General features: G+C 45.0%; 1 protein-coding gene across 3 annotated transcripts in view; it reads left to right on the top strand.

The window, feature by feature from the left end:
* SMG7 (SMG7 nonsense mediated mRNA decay factor) overlaps window positions 1-18,592 on the top strand; it is a 484,004-nt gene that overhangs the window by 251,786 nt on the left and 213,626 nt on the right. For all 3 annotated transcript variants that reach the window (XM_078643137.1, XM_078643126.1, XM_078643118.1), the window contains exons 11-12: window positions 5,977-6,047; window positions 6,397-6,457. In XM_078643137.1, coding sequence (XP_078499263.1) covers window positions 5,977-6,047; window positions 6,397-6,457 — 132 coding nt within the window. The remainder of the gene's footprint in view (window positions 1-5,976; window positions 6,048-6,396; window positions 6,458-18,592) is intronic.

Genomic DNA, 18,592 nt, shown 5'->3' with positions numbered 1-18,592 from the left:
AGTGCTCTACCGCTACCAAACTGTGACCTGCCTGACCACACATTACCTGTTGGGGATGGGAGATTATGCTTATTCCTCCACCAATGGCAGGAAATCATGTCAGACAAATGGGTACTGGCCATCAACCAGCAAGGCTAGTGCCTCAGACTGCATTGAACCCCTCCAACCCCTCCCAACATCCCACCGTCATCACACAGGGTCAGTAACCATCATCTCTCTCATCTAAAGGAAAGCGGTGCATGCACTTCTGCAAAAAGGCGGCAATAGAAGCTGTACCTTTGTGAATTCAAGGGAGAGAAGTATACTCGTCATACTTACTCATTCCCCAAAAGGACAGCTACCTCAGTCCTATTCTCAACTTCAACCCCCTCAGACGCTACAACTTACCAAAATCTTTTCAATTGGCAAACCAGCAGGAGGTCACGCCCTCAGCCAACAAGGGGATTTCATTACAGTGCCCAATCTCAAGACCTGCTTTTATATTCCATCCACCCTCCCCACTTGTACCTTTTTATTTTGTGGTAAATGGACATCACAACAAATTCAGAGTACACCCCTTTGTTGTCACAACGACCAAGTGTGTTCACGAAGTGTCTGGTAGTGGTGGCGATTCATTTCTTCTTGGAACTAATTCACATCTTCCTATACCTTGAAAATTGGCTGATAGAGAGCAGCAACAGGGCTGCAGTGTCTTCCACACATGCAAGTGATGGTGTCCTTGCTTCACACATGAGGCTTTACAGTAAACTCCACCAAATTCCACCTCAAACCCATTCAGGTACTCCCCTTCCTTTGTTTCTTCCTAAATACTGTCACAGGCAAGGCATATATCCCAATGAGCTAAAGGTTTTATATCCAACATCTACAGCCTCCTTTTCAGGCCAGCAGTCCGATCACAGTGCGCACAGTTATGCGTCTTATGGGAATTAAGACATCATGCATTACAGTGGTTCCCCATGCAAAGTTTCACTTACGGAGTCTCTGCAAGATTGTTGCAGTTTACAGTGGTCACAAGCCATGGGTCAATGGGAAGATCTAATTTTGGATCAGGCCAAGGCACATTGCATTCTGCAGTGATGTCAACCACAACCTGTTGCAAAGCAGGCCTTTTGCTGACCCAGTTCTGCTTGTGGCAATATTTGTAACCTTGTATTACATCCAGTAGCAGGATGGCACACACTCCCCTCGGCTCACAAGCCCAGAGCATCTGGCTTTGGGCACTCCTCTAAAACATTCTCTTCTGGTGGAGCATCTACCAGTGGTAGCCAACAATTTTGCCGACTTGCTTAGCAGGATGCACCAACAGGTTCATGAGTGTGAACTCCACCCCCAGGTCCTCCACAGATACATTCAGCATTTTGGCACTCCACAAATAGGCGTCTTTGCTATCCCATAAAAAAACAGATTGTTCAAGCTTTTCTGCCATGTACGCACACCAACAGTCAATGGAAAATGCAAATATCTCAAACTCTAATCTTAGTGGCTGGACCTTCTCTCACAAAGACCATACTAGGTCAGGCATTCAGATTCAGGGCAGTCTTGTAATTTGGATACCTCTACCTTCCCACAGAATGTGTCATTCCTGAAGGAGGCCAGATGTCTTAAAACCTACTTCTGCTATGCAGGTAAATGGAAGAGGTTTGTTCATTACACCATTTCCAGCCAACCTGGACCTTGAAATCCTCCAATGCAGGAAAGTTTGACCTGCCTTCTGTATCTGCAGAAGGGAGGCTTGGCCTACGAATCCATTCTGCTCCACTCCATTTCAGTCCCAGCGTACATGCAGAAACCGACAACACACACCAGAATACCAGTCGTTAAAGCATTTATGGCAGGACTAAAGGGTCTTACCACTAAGTGCACCCCCTTCTCAAGCCTGGAACCTCAGCATAGTCCTTACCAAACTCTCGGTCACCATTTGAGCCTGTGCACTCATGGCCTCTACAATTCCTTTCCTGGAAGGTAGCCTTTCTTGTAACTATCACCTCGCTTAGGCCCATTAGCGAGCTGAAAGCCCTTACCACTCCGCAACCATTCATAAGGCTCCACAGAGATAGGGTGGTTCTTAGAACCAGCCCTAAGTTGCTCCCTAAGATAGTGTTGCCCTTCCATCTTAATCAAACCATAGAATTTCATGTGGTCTTCCTGCAGCCAGATTCTGTAGAAAGTGCATTACACGCCTTGGCTGTTAAGAAGTTCCTCATGTACTACATAGATGGGATCAAGCTATTCTGCAAATCAGACCAGCTCTTTTTGTCCTTTGCTATACTTCACAAGGGGCTGCCTATTTCCTAGACTGGTATAGTCTGGCGATTGACAAATGCGTTCATACTTGTTACCTCAAGGCAAAGAGTCCTCCACTTCCCCTCTTAGGGTACACTGTGTTTGAGGCATGTGCAGCTGTAGATACAGATGCGTAGGATAAGTCCGCCATCTAGTGTTGAGCGAGGATATCTGCAGTTTGTTTTTCCTTGAAGAAGTCTTTCGATTCACGAGGTAGAGCGACTCGCCACAAGCACCCTCTCCACAAGAGGAGGAAGTGGTGGTGTGACAGGACACAGAAACCCATTCCATACAACTGTCACAACTAGTGCAGACTGTATGGAAATGGGCAAACAAACACAAAATATTCCCCCTGCTCAATACATACCAGTGCAAGAAAACTCCACTGCGTACCTGTTCAGCAGGATACAGCAGCAAGTTCATGTGTGGTAAACGTACACTCCATTACTGCAACAATACTTCCACCAGTGAGGAACCCCTGTAATAGATGCGCTTGCCACTGCCAAAGTCAAAATACCAAAGCTTTGCATCCAGATACTCACACCCACTTTCCAAAGGGGATGCTCTATGGATGAACTAGTCAGGGATATTTGCTTACACTTTTCCTCCTCTCCCACTCATTCCATATGTGGTCAGAAAACTCAGACAAACTTCGTTAACTCTAATGCTAATTGCGCCCACATGGGCTTGACAGCCATGGTACACCACACTACTTGAGTTATCTGTAGTACCCCATGGGAAACTACCCAAACCTTATCACACACAGCCGGGGCAGGGTAAGACATCACAGTGCACAACAGAGCAATCATGCGATCTGGCTCCTGAGGTCATAAAGTTAGGATACTTAAATCTCCCTCCAGAATGTATGTCTATTTTAAAGGAGGCCACAAGACCAGCCACATGGGCTTGGTACGCAGCAAAATAAACATTTTGTTCAGTACTGTGCATCCTTAAACATCAAACCAACAGAACATTAACTAGTCTGTTACTTGTTACTCTTGCAAAGGGCACATTTGGCATATGCCTCAATAAGTTTGCATTTAGCAGCCATTGCATCACACCTATAAAATAGGAAACACTGTTCCGTATTCCGGTCATCAAAGCTTTCATGGAAGGATTAAAGTCATTCCACCACGTACACCTCCAGTACCTGCGTGGAACCTAAATATTGTCCAAACACGTCTTATGGGGGCCATCATTTGAACCACTTCATTGTCAAATACAATTTTTAACATGGATGGTGGCTTTCCTTGTAGCAATAACATCTCTACAAAGCGTTCGCGAAATACATGAACTCACAGTGGAAGAACCATCATTTCATGTGTTCCCAGACAAATTGTGCTTGCGCACAAACCCAAAGTTCTTACCTAAGGTTATATCTCCGTTCCATTTAAATCAAACACTAGGGTTACTGTTTTTCTTTCCAAAACCAGAGACCCTTGCAGAGCGTGCCCTACATACACTTGATGTTAAACTGGCACTTCTGTACTACTTGGAACATACAAAACACTGCAGGAAAACAGCACACCTATTTTTTGTTTTCAAATCCACATAAAGGAAAGGCTATGCTAAAAGCCGGAATCGCAAGATGGATTTTCAAATGTATCCATATTTGTTGGGATAGAGTCAAACTAACATTTACAACCATGACAAGGGCTCATTCAATAAGGAGCAATCATGGCTTTCAGGGGAAATATCCCTCTTAGTGACATTTGCAAAGCAGCAGCATGGATGAACCTGCGAACATTTAATACACGTTATTGTGTGGATGTTTTCATTCCTACCTTAAGGCTTTTTCAATGATAAATGTGATATTGTTATGCAAATAAGATTGTTTTGAAAAGTTCTATTGTTAATTAATGTGATATTAGTAGTATAATAGTTTTACTTAACTATGTACTTTATAAATAAACTTTAACTAGATAGTTGTTACTGGTTCCTGGCTGACCTTCCTTCCTTTAGCTCCTTGTGTCCATCTGCATTTCCACTGTACCTTGGTATTGTCTCGTTGTCTACCATTTCCTCGTCCTCTTCCTAAAAAAAAAAAAAAAGTTTACCTCTTCAAAATGGGATTCGAGGGTGGGAATGGATGAGACCCATTCCGCCATTATCCATTGAGGAACGACGATAATGGTGGGGAGCAGTAGATATATCATCTGTGGGTGTTTTCATCACCTCCACCACTACTAGTACTACTACCACTTTTGTCGTCAGAACTGAATAACTAATTCTGCAAATGGCTCTTTCTCGTTAACGCCTCCTTTTTTGTGTAAGCTATTAGCGTCTTGTAATAATCATCCAAATCAACATGTTTTTTAACAATTTGCCATATATCATGGCCTCAAGAGATGTGTTCTTGCGGTTTTTCATATATTTTAAGTGCTTTCCGGCCATGCAAGTCTGTTGTGGAAATATTTAGAGTTGCTGAAGAATTTCTTCCCTTCTGTTTTTATGGATGTATAGCTGAACGTGAATGCCACTTTGATTGTAGTTTTTATAAATGTGAACTTCATACATTTGCTGATCCTGAGTCCTGATGTAAACAGCTCACACAGAAAACACCACACGAGTCTGGTACCTATCCACCAACCTCTCCAAATAGCAATTCCTTTGGTAACCCTCCTTCCAATTCCAAGATGTCTTGGCCTGATGTATATATTAAACCCTAGTCCATGTTTTAGGCTAGACCATTTATATTTTTTAATGTTTTAATATTGTGGTGTATACAAACCAGCAATCTTATTAGGTTCCAGATCTCATTGAATTAGCGATGTCAGTTCCCCCTTGCTTGGACAACCTCCAAGGTGGCAAGACCTCACCTTTAAAGAAGTTCAAATCAACAGAGCATGATGCACTCCTTTGAGAGTGCACCAGTAACCAATCCCATTGTTATATTTGCTTCCCTTTGTAGCCAGAGACTTGTATCTTGCAGGGAAGCTGGCTACTGTAGCTTTAGGAAAAGTTCCCCTTTCTTACATGTGTAGCACAGTCACTGAGATTTACATTCATACATGCACAATGTTGTTTTTATTTAGATACCCACATGTCTCCGGCTTTCCTCCATAAGCTATTTAACTAGTGTATAACAGCATGCATATTTTTTAGCATTCCATTGGCTACATTCACCACTTTGGAGTAATGACCATTATTTATATTTAGTGACTACGGATAGAGATCCCCTGAGAGAGAGAAGGAAAAGTTACTTGTAGTCCTAGTTCTCCAATAAGGAAGTGATCATTGAAATCAATGGAAGCAATTGCATGGTAGTTTATTGAAAATGAGGATCCTGCTACCTTGTGAAAATCAATTGATGTTTCAATTGCCCTTGCTGAACATTGTGGGACAGTAGGCCTATTGACTACCTTAAGTACATTTTCATCTTTCTCCATTTCTTTAATATGTTTTTATTTTGAAGATTCGTAAAGGACAAATTGGCCAAGTATTTTCACTGTACTTTGATTAGCATTGTCATCTTTTTTAATGCTAACACAAACTTAATGTTGCTTGTGGTGTAACTCAAATGTCAAAAGAGCATTCTTGAAAAAACAATGAGGTTCTTTGCCTGTGGAGGAGCATCCAGGGGAAAGACTTTCAGGATAGTGAGCTCCATTTAAATGGAAGACTCGTTATTTTACTTCGTATAATCCTATCATGATTGTATTGTGTGCTTACACTGAATTTTTTATATTGCAGTATCTGGCCCTGGCTGATTTCTCTCTTGAACAGTTTCAATGTGCAAGAGGAAGATCTCTCCAACACTATCTGTAAGTTTGGAGGTCAAGTTACAAATAGGGTATATTGGAAATTTTGCAGTGCTACAGTTTTAATGGCAACTTTATTGAAGGAAGCTATAAAAGGATATTTTGTGTGATTGTTCGATTGGCACACATTGTTTTATTGGTGCCTTTGTTGCATAATACATACAGTTTACAGTTTGGTATTGCAGATATTTTGTTCTTTCATGGTGTATCTAATTACTCTAAATTGTGTTGGGTAGATTTATGTGAGTCCTGTCCATAAAGTAATTAATGTTGTATTAACTGCCAACTGACCTGGACTTCTGTAATAGGACTGGTACGGGTTGACATTTATTTTATCTGAATTGATCCACAGTAACGCCACTCCCGGAGGAGTTTGAGCTTCAAGGGTTCCTGGCTCTCAGACCTGCATTCAGGTGAGTGGTTGTTAAGAAATGTCTGCTTGTGATTATTTTTATGATATTTCTAATTGTTTAGCATGTATTTGTATGGCTTTGCTAACAAACATTCCCTCTTGACCATATGGTGCTTATAAGTGTGTATTAGGATGTAGCTTGGGTATTTTGGAGCTATCTAAGATTCTCCTGTAGCTGTGCACAGCCACTCTGGAAGAATTTGTAATGTCCCTGGAAGCAACACACATGTATGTTCACTGTGATTTTAAAAATATTCAGAATTGGGTTGGGTCAGGACATCCCGATAAAGGGTGGAAGGACTTATTTTACAGGGCTCATCACACTACATTCAATATAGGCCACAAAAACAGCCTACAAACTCACCACCTATTGGTATTTTACCCCAATGTGCATGCATAAGTGGAATGGACTCTGCAACAGCCAGTGCTGGAGAGGCTGTACATTTGCTGTGGAACTGCCCCAAGCTCACGCAGTTCTGGGAACAGGTGCTGAATGACATAGATGAGGCCTTTCAAACAGCGATCCCGTGCCTTCCTGCGTACATACTTCTGGGTCTCTCCAATGCCCTCACCTACCCTCTACGGTCCATCAAGGGCGGACAGATGGCAATGACCTTTAACACAGACCATAGGCTCCTCTTGGCACACTGGGGATCAGACAAAATCCCAGACCACAGGCAATGGCGCCAGCACTTATGGGCGAGGTTTGGTATGGAGAGATTGTCCTTGCCTGCTCGTGTTGACCCCAAATCCTATGGCGTAATATGGTCCCCGTTCATCTCTATCCGGTCTAAGGAATTTAGAGCACTTTAGTGCCCGGCATACCTGCACATCCTCAAGATACTGCCACCGTCTTAGGGTTTCAATAGGTCATTTTGTGGGCAGCTCCCTGTAATAATATGGTTTCCCCGCTGCCACTCAATTTTGCCTAGACTTCTTCGGAAGGAGATAGGATGGGGGGTGGGTTAGGGTGGGGTTTTTGCCTATCTCGGTTTGATCATTTGTATTCTTTAGTGTGCACATCTAAGAGCAAGGCTACGGTTTTTTGCATGTGCAGCATGATGTAGATGGTAGAGCGGTCTTACCTCTACGGGCATCTTGTATCTCTGTACATGGTCTAGCCCCTTGGAGTGGCTTCTCGCACGGCCAACCCTGTGGGGTTGTAGGCAAACCGCTGTGCATCTTCCCTTCTCCCACAGTGACCCTAGTTTTCACTCCAAGGCCTAGTCGTTAATATGCTTTTGAAATACCAAATTGTTCAGATGAGGTCGTAAGCAAATTGCGGTTTAAAAATGTTTGCTCCACTTTTTCTTGATATTAATAAAAAGATTTAATCCAAAAAATATTCAAAGGTCCATTCAGAGTCTGTTCTTTGCAGGTTACTTTATATTGTACCATCATGAGCTTTCAGGGTACTTTCTGCTCTTACTGCACCTGATGGTCCACACATAGTCCTTGACAAATTTTCAAAAATTTGAAAAGAAAAGCAACACAACCTTTTTGTTTAGAAACATATGAAACTGTCTTTTTTTTTACTTTTTTTTTTAAGTTTCTCAATTCAGTAACCTATTTTGAACATCATTTGTTTTTCAGTGTATAAGTGTGTCATCTAGCTTTAAGGCATTTATATATAGAAATCACACTGTAATCCTAATGACATGTCCTAGTGTGTTGAACATGAAGAAATACCATTTTACCCATATGCCTCATTATTGATGTCTTTATTTTAACAAGTTATATGAAAATGCTTAGCTAAAAAACAAGAGAATTCAAAAAATACATAGAGTATGCCTCACTGATATTTTCATAGGCTAAATCACATGGCTTTTTTAAAGAGGCACTTTTGTTGTGTCTCGCAACATATGCACATTTGGTAATGGGTTGTGGGTGGAGGAAATCATGCTTAAGAAAACAGTGATGTTAACAGTTCAATACCCAAAGCCTTTCCAGAATGGAGTATTTTGTCCCCATCACCTTTCTTTTTTGACCCAGGCAGATCCTGTTATGGAGCAAATCCCTTTCCAAGTCTGCCCTAGTGCAACTCAAAATTCCCCTGGTTTAACTTGTTTGCAACTTCTCCTGGTCTCCTGAGCATGAGGATGTGAATTGTTCAGCATGCAAGGAGTTCAGGTGGAAAAGGCTATCCAGAACCGACACAACAATGCAGGGAATACTGCAAAATGCACCATAAGGGATCACCAAAAACTCTGGACATATTCGGCCTGAGGGACGTAGCCCCAAGGATATCATTAATGCCAAGGATGAACAGCCAGGGTCTTCAGGTATCTAGCTGTTGCAGGCAAAGCAAAGCCCTGAAAGTTATAACCTCCGGCGTCTACTAGGTGAAGCTGCAAGAGTAACTCCATTGTGCCACAGTAAAGACCCTGGGACCAAAACAACCCCTAGAGCCTCCATTCTCTCACAATCACTTAAGGATTAGACTTCCAGGAGCTCACCATGGAAATGTCCTCCTGTCAATCCGAGCATCACTCCCATGGGAGTCCGGCATTAAGCCTGGAGACCATCCACAAGAGGCACCACCTTTGGGTCCAGCTCCAGGCTCTAAAACCTCTGGACTCAGAAAGACCCCCCTCTGCTCAAGGAAGGCCTCCGTGTCTTGACATCCACCTATGCTGTTATGACCCGATCCTTAGGAAAAAAACAGATCAGCTTTGAAGCAGACTCTGAAACCTAGATCTTATGTTCTGAAATAGGCTTGGACACTAAAATCTGACTTGAGTCAAAACCCTCTCACATTTGAGCTTCTTGAGGAGACTGTGGATGATTTTTGTCCACACATCCACCGGGAAAGCTACTTTGGCCTCCCCCATGGGGCGAAACCCACGCACTTTAGCTACTTAAGAAGAGAAGGCTCACCTCTGAATAACCAATTGGAGGAGTGTAGTAAGCTGCTCTGTAAATGGTATTACCATTAGGTGGTTATACCGTGCAGAGTCCAGGGGTTCCACCAAAGTGTACAGGGCTCAATGTAAAACCCAAAGTGCTCTATTTGTGGTAGTGTGGGCGAGCAGCCTTAGACCTAACACGGAGGAGTGGAAGACAGTTGGTGCACAACATTGACCAATAATGGACATACGACTCAAGTAGGAGATTGTGAGAAAGTGGCTCTATATATACTGGACCAAAGTAAGATACAGTGTGTATAGAGTCCACAAACCCCAGAGTTATAACCGAGGTTAAAATCAGGGCTGACCTTACTCTCAAAAGTGGTAGCTTGGTCGAGCAGTAAGGCAGTACCAGAGGACAGTGTAAAGCATTTGTTGTACACACTCAGTCAGCAAAGGTTTTCACACACTCAAGAGCTGAACTCCAGGCCAATTGTTTTTATATCAACAGATATAGTTGTTTTATTTTTAGAACCAACAGGTGTAAAAATATATTCTTCTCGATGAGTGATCTCAGATAGATACTTTGCAGAAAGGCAATAAACTGTGTAATCATAATAGGTACAGGGGTTGCAGTAGGCAACACAATTCTAAACACAATTTAGCATTGAGCTCAATGGGTTTTTCTACATAAATGCAGGTAATTACTTAATAGATTACTTTTGTAATCCCAGGACTGGACCCTAGATTCAGTCTTGGGGGTATAAGCGTTTGTCATTGCAGTGATTTTTAAGGAATAAAAAGCTATTTCAAAAGTTCACACTTAAAAACTTTTCAAGGGAAATCTGGCAATGTTATCCAAGGGGAGAAAATTCAGGTTGCAGGTAAAGTATGATCTCGTTACCTTTGTAATCCAGTACTGGGCTTCTAGGTCCAGCCCTGGCGTCTCAACTTAAAACCGGTAAGTAATTACGCTTCAATATTTCGTATGATTTTTAAAGAGTATTTCAAGTTCTCAAAAGTAGACACTTAGAAATTTCATAGAAAAGCAGACAATGGATTCCTATGGAGAAAATACAGGTTACTAGTAAACTCGGTTAGGATTACTTTTGCGGTTCAGTACTGGGCTACAAGGTACAGTGCTAGCTTCTCTCCTGATCCCAGGTGAGTACTTCGGATTTCGGTTGATTTTATATGAATATTTTAAGTTTTCAAAACTTTACACTTAGAAGATTTTTCGAGTCAAATCAGTCAATGTTATCCAATGGCAGGTAAGGGAGTTACTAGTTTCCAGGTGAGTACTCGACTGGTGAAGTTAAGGTTCTGGACATAGACTCAGGGGTCCCCCAGGGTCGGGTAGGTACAGTTGGTTCACCCTCAGCGGCGCAGGGGCGGCCGGGTGCAGAGGTAGTTAGGCCCAATGTTATCCAATGGGGGGCAGGGGGCCTCCGGTTGATGGCTGCTGGCTAGCAGGCCACGCGGCTGTGGGAGCTAGGTTCCTGGTCACTGTCTCAAGGCATTAGGGAAGTAGAATAGGGTACAGGTTGCACTGCCAGGGGCACTTGGGCGGCTGGGTGCAGGTTGATTTTGAGCCATCGGGCGCTCAATGTTATTCAATGAGGAACTTGAAAAGGGAACAAAGGCTGCAGGCCCGGGACGGAGAATCTTCTGGAGCGACCAACACTTCGAGGAGTAAGTTGGGATCTTGGAGGATAGGTAGGCACCTAGGAGTTAGGCACAGGGGGCCGTGGGGTACCTGGTGCAGGGGTGTCTTTTGAGGTCGGGAAAGCTTACCCCCTGCTGGTCTCGTTTGGAGGGGTCCTTTGTCCTGAGGCTGCAGGCGTGGTCGGGGTCGTCGAGGAATGTCTTTGGGCACTGGACTTCGGGTCCCAGTCGCCAGGGGGGTGCCTCGTGGTCCTGGATCACTCTGGCACGGGCCGGGCTCGGCGGGTGCAGAGTGGGTTGGTCCGGAGCTTCCTGGCTGGCACCAGAGGGGTTGTTGCAGCAGAGCCTCTGCTGATGGGAGTCCCAGGCTTTTAGAGGGTCAAGGCAGGCAGGTCCTCTGGGTGTCCCAAGGTTGCTCTCCTCTGGGATTCGCCGGGATTAGGCAGGAGCAGGTTCCACAATCGACAGGCCGGTAAGGTTGTGGCCAAGTCAGTTGTTGTCGTCCTGTTAGCAGCTGCAGGGCAGGTGGTCTTCTTGATCTTCTTTCTTCTTTTTTTATCGGGATCTGAGGAAGGAAGGTTCAGGGAGCCCCTAAATACTGAATTTAGGGGCGTTACAGGTAGGGCAAGGGCAGAGACCAATGGGTCCCTGTCCTGGGGTTGGTACACACCCTAACCTGCTCCTCTCCTGTGGGAGGTGGGCAGGAGCCTAGCTGTGATTGGGCAGGGCTCCCCGTCTTCAAGATGGCAGTAGCCCGGGGTCGTGCTTCACCTAGTCTCCCCCACCTGAGGGGTGGGGTTGGCACAGGCTGGCACACCCCCTTCCTGACGTAGTTTTTCCTGCCTGTCTTCCCACCAGAGTGGGGGTCAGGACTGGTGGGGGCTAGTTGCTGGGTACAGCGAATGGTCTGGAGAAGCTCACAGAGGTGGCAGGCCTTTGAAGCTTCCCCCGGCCCATCCTGGGGGAGGAGACCTAGCACCTCGCCCAGGATGTGCATTGTTGCAGGCAGCCTCTCAGTCTAGACGTGGATTGGGGTTAGGTTTCAGGGGGCCCTCTGTGGTGCATTTTTCTTTAAATCCCACACTGGCATCAGTGTGGATTTAATGTGCTGAGAAGTTTGATACCAAACTTGTCAGTCTTTAGTGTAGCCATTATGGTGTTGTGGAGTTCGTAATGTCGACCTCTCAGCACCATATACTATTAATGGCATCACTGCACTTACAGTGCCCTGGAATGGCCCTGGGTACTGTAGAGGCACATGGCTCATGCACCTGTGCCCACACCACTGGCATAGGGCGCCCAGCTAAAGGGGTGACTGATGTATGCCAGGGCAGTGGGTTTGTGGGCATGGCACACAGGGATGTGTGCCATGTCGACTTTGCTTAGTTCTGTACTTAGGCACTCAGCCTGCAAAGGCAGTGTGTCGGGGCCATGGTACAGGGCCCCTAAGGGTGGCCCAATAGGGCTGCAGCCCTTAGGGGTCTTCTCTGGTCACCATGCCCTGGGTACCTAGGGTACCATTTACTAGGAGTGACAGGGGGCCAGAGATGCCAATTGGGTTTTAGTTTCACCACAGTTTTAGGGAAGGAACACAGGCCATGTGTTACCTGGCTGGCAGGAGCCCAGTGCACACTCAGTCAAAGCACATCAGCAGTAAGAAAAAAGTGGGGGCATACCAATGCAAGAAAGATGGCACTTTCTCACAGAGATCCACACCAATGTTAGTAAATTATACTTTGTATTTTATTTTAAAACTAAGCTCTTCGCACTAAGGTAAATGCGTTTTAAAATAAAAACTCTGTTCGAGGCATGTGGGCTGCTGAATTCATATCTTTAACTAGAAAACAACTACGGGTGGGCCCTAATCAGCAAGGCTGAGCCAAATTATCAAAAAACAAAAATAGAATGCCAGTGCTGATATGGATAATTTAAACAAACAATGTACTAACCAAAACCTGAAAAACAGATTCGAGGCCGGGAATTGCTATTTAATAGCTTTTTATTTCAAGGTTTTAGAAAAGTAGATTTCTATTTTTTCAAACGATCAAAAAAAGCCTATTCACAAGGGAAGGACAAGTGCAATTAGAAAAACTAAATATGTATCTTCAAACATTCGCTATTACACCCATATCACAGGCATTCGACAAACTTTCACACCATACAAGAAAAGAACTATAGAAACATACATTATAATCATAAAAATTGTATATACATTTGCAATTTCTACTTTACAAAAGAACATGAAGCCACATACTGCGAACACTGTGTTACAATAGTAAACAAAACAAATTTTTTACATGTACATTCGTCTCTAATGATTTTTTATATTTTCAAAAGATTCTTCGTAATGTACAGACGGAATGGAAACATTAATTAGATGACCAAGCCGTTTTCGCAGTTATGTTGTGGCCAAAGGAGCCTACGCGTTTCGAATCCCAATTGCTTTCTTAGGATTCTCTTCAGGGCCTCGAGTATAGGTGAAATACGGTAGGGTGGTAGAGGGGGATCGTGAATAGTACGCAGGGAAGCCGTATCTTGATTGGCTGTTGTTTTATTTGCAATAATCAGGTTCAGGACCAAAAACGGCGTGGAGGACGCGGTCACGGTGCAGCTATCTAACGTCAGATTGAAACCGCTGCTTGCAGTGTAGCGGAAACGCGCCCGCCGGCGTTTTCGTTCCGTTTGTATCACGGCGGGTTGAATTGTATTTACGCCATTTCTTTGAAAACCATAATATAAATGGTGATTTCCGGCTTACTGGCTCAATTTAGACTGTTAGCGGCTCTGTGACGACCATTTAGTATCAAGTGAGAAGCCGTGAATCCGCTCGCGTTTCTTTCAGCACTACCTCCGGGCACATGGGTATCAGTGTGGATTTAATGTGCTGAGAAGTTTGATACCAAACTTGTCAGTCTTTAGTGTAGCCATTATGGTGTTGTGGAGTTCGTAATGTCGACCTCCCAGCACCATATACTCTTAATGGCATCACTGCACTTACAGTGCCCTGGAATGGCCCTGGGTACTGTAGAGGCACATGGCTCATGCACCTGTGCCCACACCACTGGCATAGGGCGCCCAGCTAAAGGGGTGACTGATGTATGCCAGGGCAGTGGGTTTGTGGGCATGGCACACAGGGATGTGTGCCATGTCGACTTTGCTTAGTTCTGTACTTAGGCACTCAGCCTGCAAAGGCAGTGTTTCGGGGCCATGGTACAGGGCCCCTAAGGGTGGCCCAATAAGGGCTGCAGCCCTTAGGGGTCTTCTCTGGTCACCATGCCCTGGGTACCTAGGGTACCATTTACTAGGAGTGACAGGGGGCCAGAGATGCCAATTGGGTTTTAGTTTCACCACAGTTTTAGGGAAGGAACACAGGCCATGTGTACCTGGCTGGCAGGAGCCCAGTGCACACTCAGTCAAAGCACATCAGCAGTAAGAAAAAAGTGGGGGCATACCAATGCAAGAAAGATGGCACTTTCTCACAGAGATCCACACCAATGTTAGTAAATTATACTTTGTATTTTATTTTAAAACTAAGCTCTTCGCACTAAGGTAAATGCGTTTTAAAATAAAAACTCTGTTTGAGGCATGTGGGCTGCTGAATTCATATCTGAGCATAGATCGCCGCCTAGTGTTGGGTCCGGATGTTTGCACCTTGTTGTCTTGGAAGAGTCTTCGAAGTATCACGAGATAGGTGACTCCTCCCCTGGACTACAGGGCGCATGGGCATCTTCTCCATCTTCAGATTGTTTTTCTCCGCCATTGGGTTCGTATGCACTTCGACAACTCCAACTTCGGGACCAAAGTTTTACAAAATTCAAAGGCTGAAATCCTTCAACTTTCGACGGTATTGTTTCCGCTCGGTATCTATCCCTCAACACGACAACTCTTTCATGGACCTCCTGCCGATGGAAAGGACCCTGTTCAAAAGATGTCCACAAAGTCGATCCAAGTTTCCACATAGCGACAAGAATACAGTATGCAACAGGTGCCTAGCTCCGGAGCACAACGAAGACAACTGCCCAGCTTGTGCTCAGTTCCGGTCGAAGAAGACTATCCAGAACCGAAGAGCTGCCCGACTAGAGATGCAGCGGCCGGCACCAGAACCAGAAAACATTTTTGAGGACGAACATGAACTTGCAGAGGACTCCGACTTAGAGCTAGTCACCGTCAAAGACCAGTCTGACTCCGATGACGAGATCCCACCGGGGCAAACGGTGAGTACCAAAGCCCCTACTCTGCCTCCACCTCCATCCAATGCTCCGGTCAAAGCATCGCCCAAAAGCCGTAGCCGAGACCGAAACATAGCTTCAGAAACCCCGCCTTCCGGCTCGGCTACGAAGACTACACCTAAGCCTTCAGGTACACCAGTACCAAGTAAAACACTTCCCAAAAAGTCTGTTGATTCAAAAAAGGCCACAGAGCCGAGAACGGGCTCCGTCACCAAAAAAGCTGTCGACCCGAAGAAGAGCGTCGACACGAAAAAGGTAGTCGACCCGAAAACAGTCGTCGATCCTACTAAGACTGTCGACCCGAAAAAGGTCGTCAATCCGATAGAGCGTCGACACGAAAAAGGTCATCGACCCGAAAAAAGGAATCTACCCTAAGAAAGGCCTCGAACCGAAGAATACCGCCGAGCCGAAAGGCAGTCGAACCGAAAAAGCACATCAAGCCTAAAAAGACAGTAGGGCCGAAAAAGACCGTTGAGTCGAACAAGAACGTTGACCCGAAAACAGCTGTCGAGCTGACAAAAGACGTCGAGCCGGATACAGCTCCACGGAAACATAAGGACAAGAAAGCGACCGATCCAAAAATCTCGGCGCCAAAGCCACGGACAGCAGAAGAAGAACTTTTTCATCCTGATCCAGTGAGCCCAGGCCAAAAGAGACTGTATATAGAACCTGCAACAGGACATACAGAAGTAAAAACAAGAGCAGACTGGACACTGAAGCTCCTTCTCCTGTTCCTCCTAAGAAAAAAGACTTTGGGACATCCCCTTCAAGACCTTTTCACCTCCTCCTTTCACTCCAGACATGCCTTATGTTCATATTCTCCTACACCTCCACATTTTGATGAGGAAGAAGACATGGTGAAGATCCTCAACAGGATTTTATAGACCCTGACGATCAAGGAAACCAAGATACCACATGGGACGATCCAAACGACCCTGATGACCCACTACCCATTCCCGATCCCTTCACATACCCCACAAAGTCATCTCCTACTGACGACACTGTCGCTTTTAACCAGCTAGTAGACAGGGCAGCCCAGTATCATGGCGTAGACATGCACACTAACCCTATAGAGGAGGATTTCCTATTTAACACCTTCCCACCATCAGAGAAGACTGTACGTACACTACCTATGTTAAAGGGAGTACTAAAGCATGCATCAGACATCTTTAAAGACCCCGCTAGAACGCGCTTATTCAATCAAAGGATTGAAAAGAAATATAAACCAGCCCCTACAGACCCCTCCTATATCAGGGCTCAGTTACCACTTGACTCTTTAGTTGTTTCTAACGCCAGGAAAAGTGTGAATTCGCAAACCGGTGATGCCCCCCTCCAGACAAGGAGTCAAAGATTTTAGAAGCCTCGGGCAAAAGAGTAGCTTCTCAAGCGGCTAATACATGGAGAATTGCCAGTACACAAGCTCTCCTAGCACGCTATGACAGAGCACACTATGATGAACTGGAAGGGTTATTACAACACCTACCAGAACCCTATAAAGCAAGAGCAAATGCATTAATACAGGAAGGGAAGTTCATCACCAATGCATCCATTAAATGCGCCCTTGATGTAGCGGATACATCCGCTAGATCTGTCAACACTAGCATGTTACTACGCCGGCATGCCTGGCTCTGCATTTCTGGATTTAAAAATGAAGTGCAGTCTACCATAGTTAATCAACCCATTAATCAGGATTTCTTGTTTGGACCTGCAGTGGATACCATCTTAGAAAAGATGAAAAAAGATACTGACACCGCTAAGTCCATGGGTGCACTTCAATTTCAACAGTCTCGAAGCTCCTTTAGTCGCTCCTCTTTTCGAGGCAGAGGCAACACATCCCAGGCCTCTTCCTCATCTAAAAGTACTACACAAAGCTCCTTTAATAGAGGCTCCAATAGAGGAGGTAATAGAGGGAACAATAACAAGGGCAGAGGACGTGGTGGTAACAACACCAGAGCCTCCACCACCACCAAACAGTGACTTGTTCACACTCCCTCCAGACCATTTAACACCAGTCGGAGAGCGGATAACACAATTCCTACCAGTCTGGAACGCCATCACTACAGACAGGTGGGTGAGACAAATTATCCAGTATGGTTACTGCCTGGAACTCATTTCTACTCCACCCAACATACCGCCCAAACATCGTCCAATGTCCAAAGAACACATCACGCTGTTACAACAAGAGGTACTCTCCATGCTACAAAAAGGTACCATAGAGCCAGTCCCATTCCAACATCAAGGGACAGGAGTATATTCTCTAAACTTCCTCATCCCCAAAAAGGACGGATCACTCAGACCAATATATACTATCAGAGCATTTCCATATGATCACTTTACAACAAGTGCTCCCACTGCTCTAGCAAGGCGACTTCCTTGCTACATTAAACCTCAAGGGTGCATAATTTCACATCCCTATACATCCAGCTCACTGGAAATACCTCAGGTTCACAATCGAAGGTCAACACTACCAATTCAAAGTTCTCCCCTTCGGGGTAACTACAGCACCAAGGGTTTTTACACAATGCCTAGCAGTAGTAGCAGCACACCTCAGTAGACAACACATCCATGTGTTCCCCTACCTCGACTATTGGCTCATAAAAGCCAACTCATACGCTCAGTGTGCCAGCCATACCTCAGACAATCCAGCTACTGCACAGTCTAGGGTTTTCCATAAATTACCCAAAATCACATCTGCAACCCTCCCACATACAACAATATCTGGGAGCTACAGTTAATACCTCAGTGGGAAAGGCATATCCAAACCCGGCCAGGATAGCAAACATAGTCTCTCATTGAAACATTTCACATACAACACTCTCTACCAGCTCGAGTAGTCATGCAGCTTATAGGCATGATGGCCACCTGCATATTTATTGTCCCTCATTCTCGCCTTCGCATGTGTCCATTACAAGAATGCCTAGCACGGCAGTGGAACCAGGCTCAAGGACAATTAAAAGACCTAGTGTTGGTAAACAGTCGCACTTACAACTCTCTGCAATGGTGGAACCCATAAAACCTTTCCATGGGGTGACTGTTCCAAGAGCCAGTTCCACAAGTAGTTTTAACAGCGGACGCATCACTGACCGGTTGGGGAGCCCATCTCCTTCAATACACAGTCCAAGGTCTCTGGACAGTCAAACAGAAGACACTACATATAAACCACTTAGAGTTACTAGCAGTATTGCTAGCAATGAAAGCCTTTCAGAAATACTTGTGCAACAAGGCTGTGTTAATCCGGACGAACAACATGACAGCCATGTACTACATCCAGAAACAGGGAGACACACACTCTCTACAGCTGTCTCACCTAGCACAACGCATATGGAAGTGGGCGATTCCACAAAACATTGATCGCCTGGCAGAACATCTTCCAGGAATAGACAATCAGATAGCAGA

The sequence above is a fragment of the Lissotriton helveticus genome, chromosome 1_1, assembly GCF_964261635.1.
Source record: "Lissotriton helveticus chromosome 1_1, aLisHel1.1, whole genome shotgun sequence".
NCBI classification, from domain to species: Eukaryota; Metazoa; Chordata; class Amphibia; order Caudata; family Salamandridae; genus Lissotriton; species Lissotriton helveticus.
Note: the sequence above shows the minus strand (reverse complement) of the source record. Positions and strands in the feature narration are given on the sequence as shown.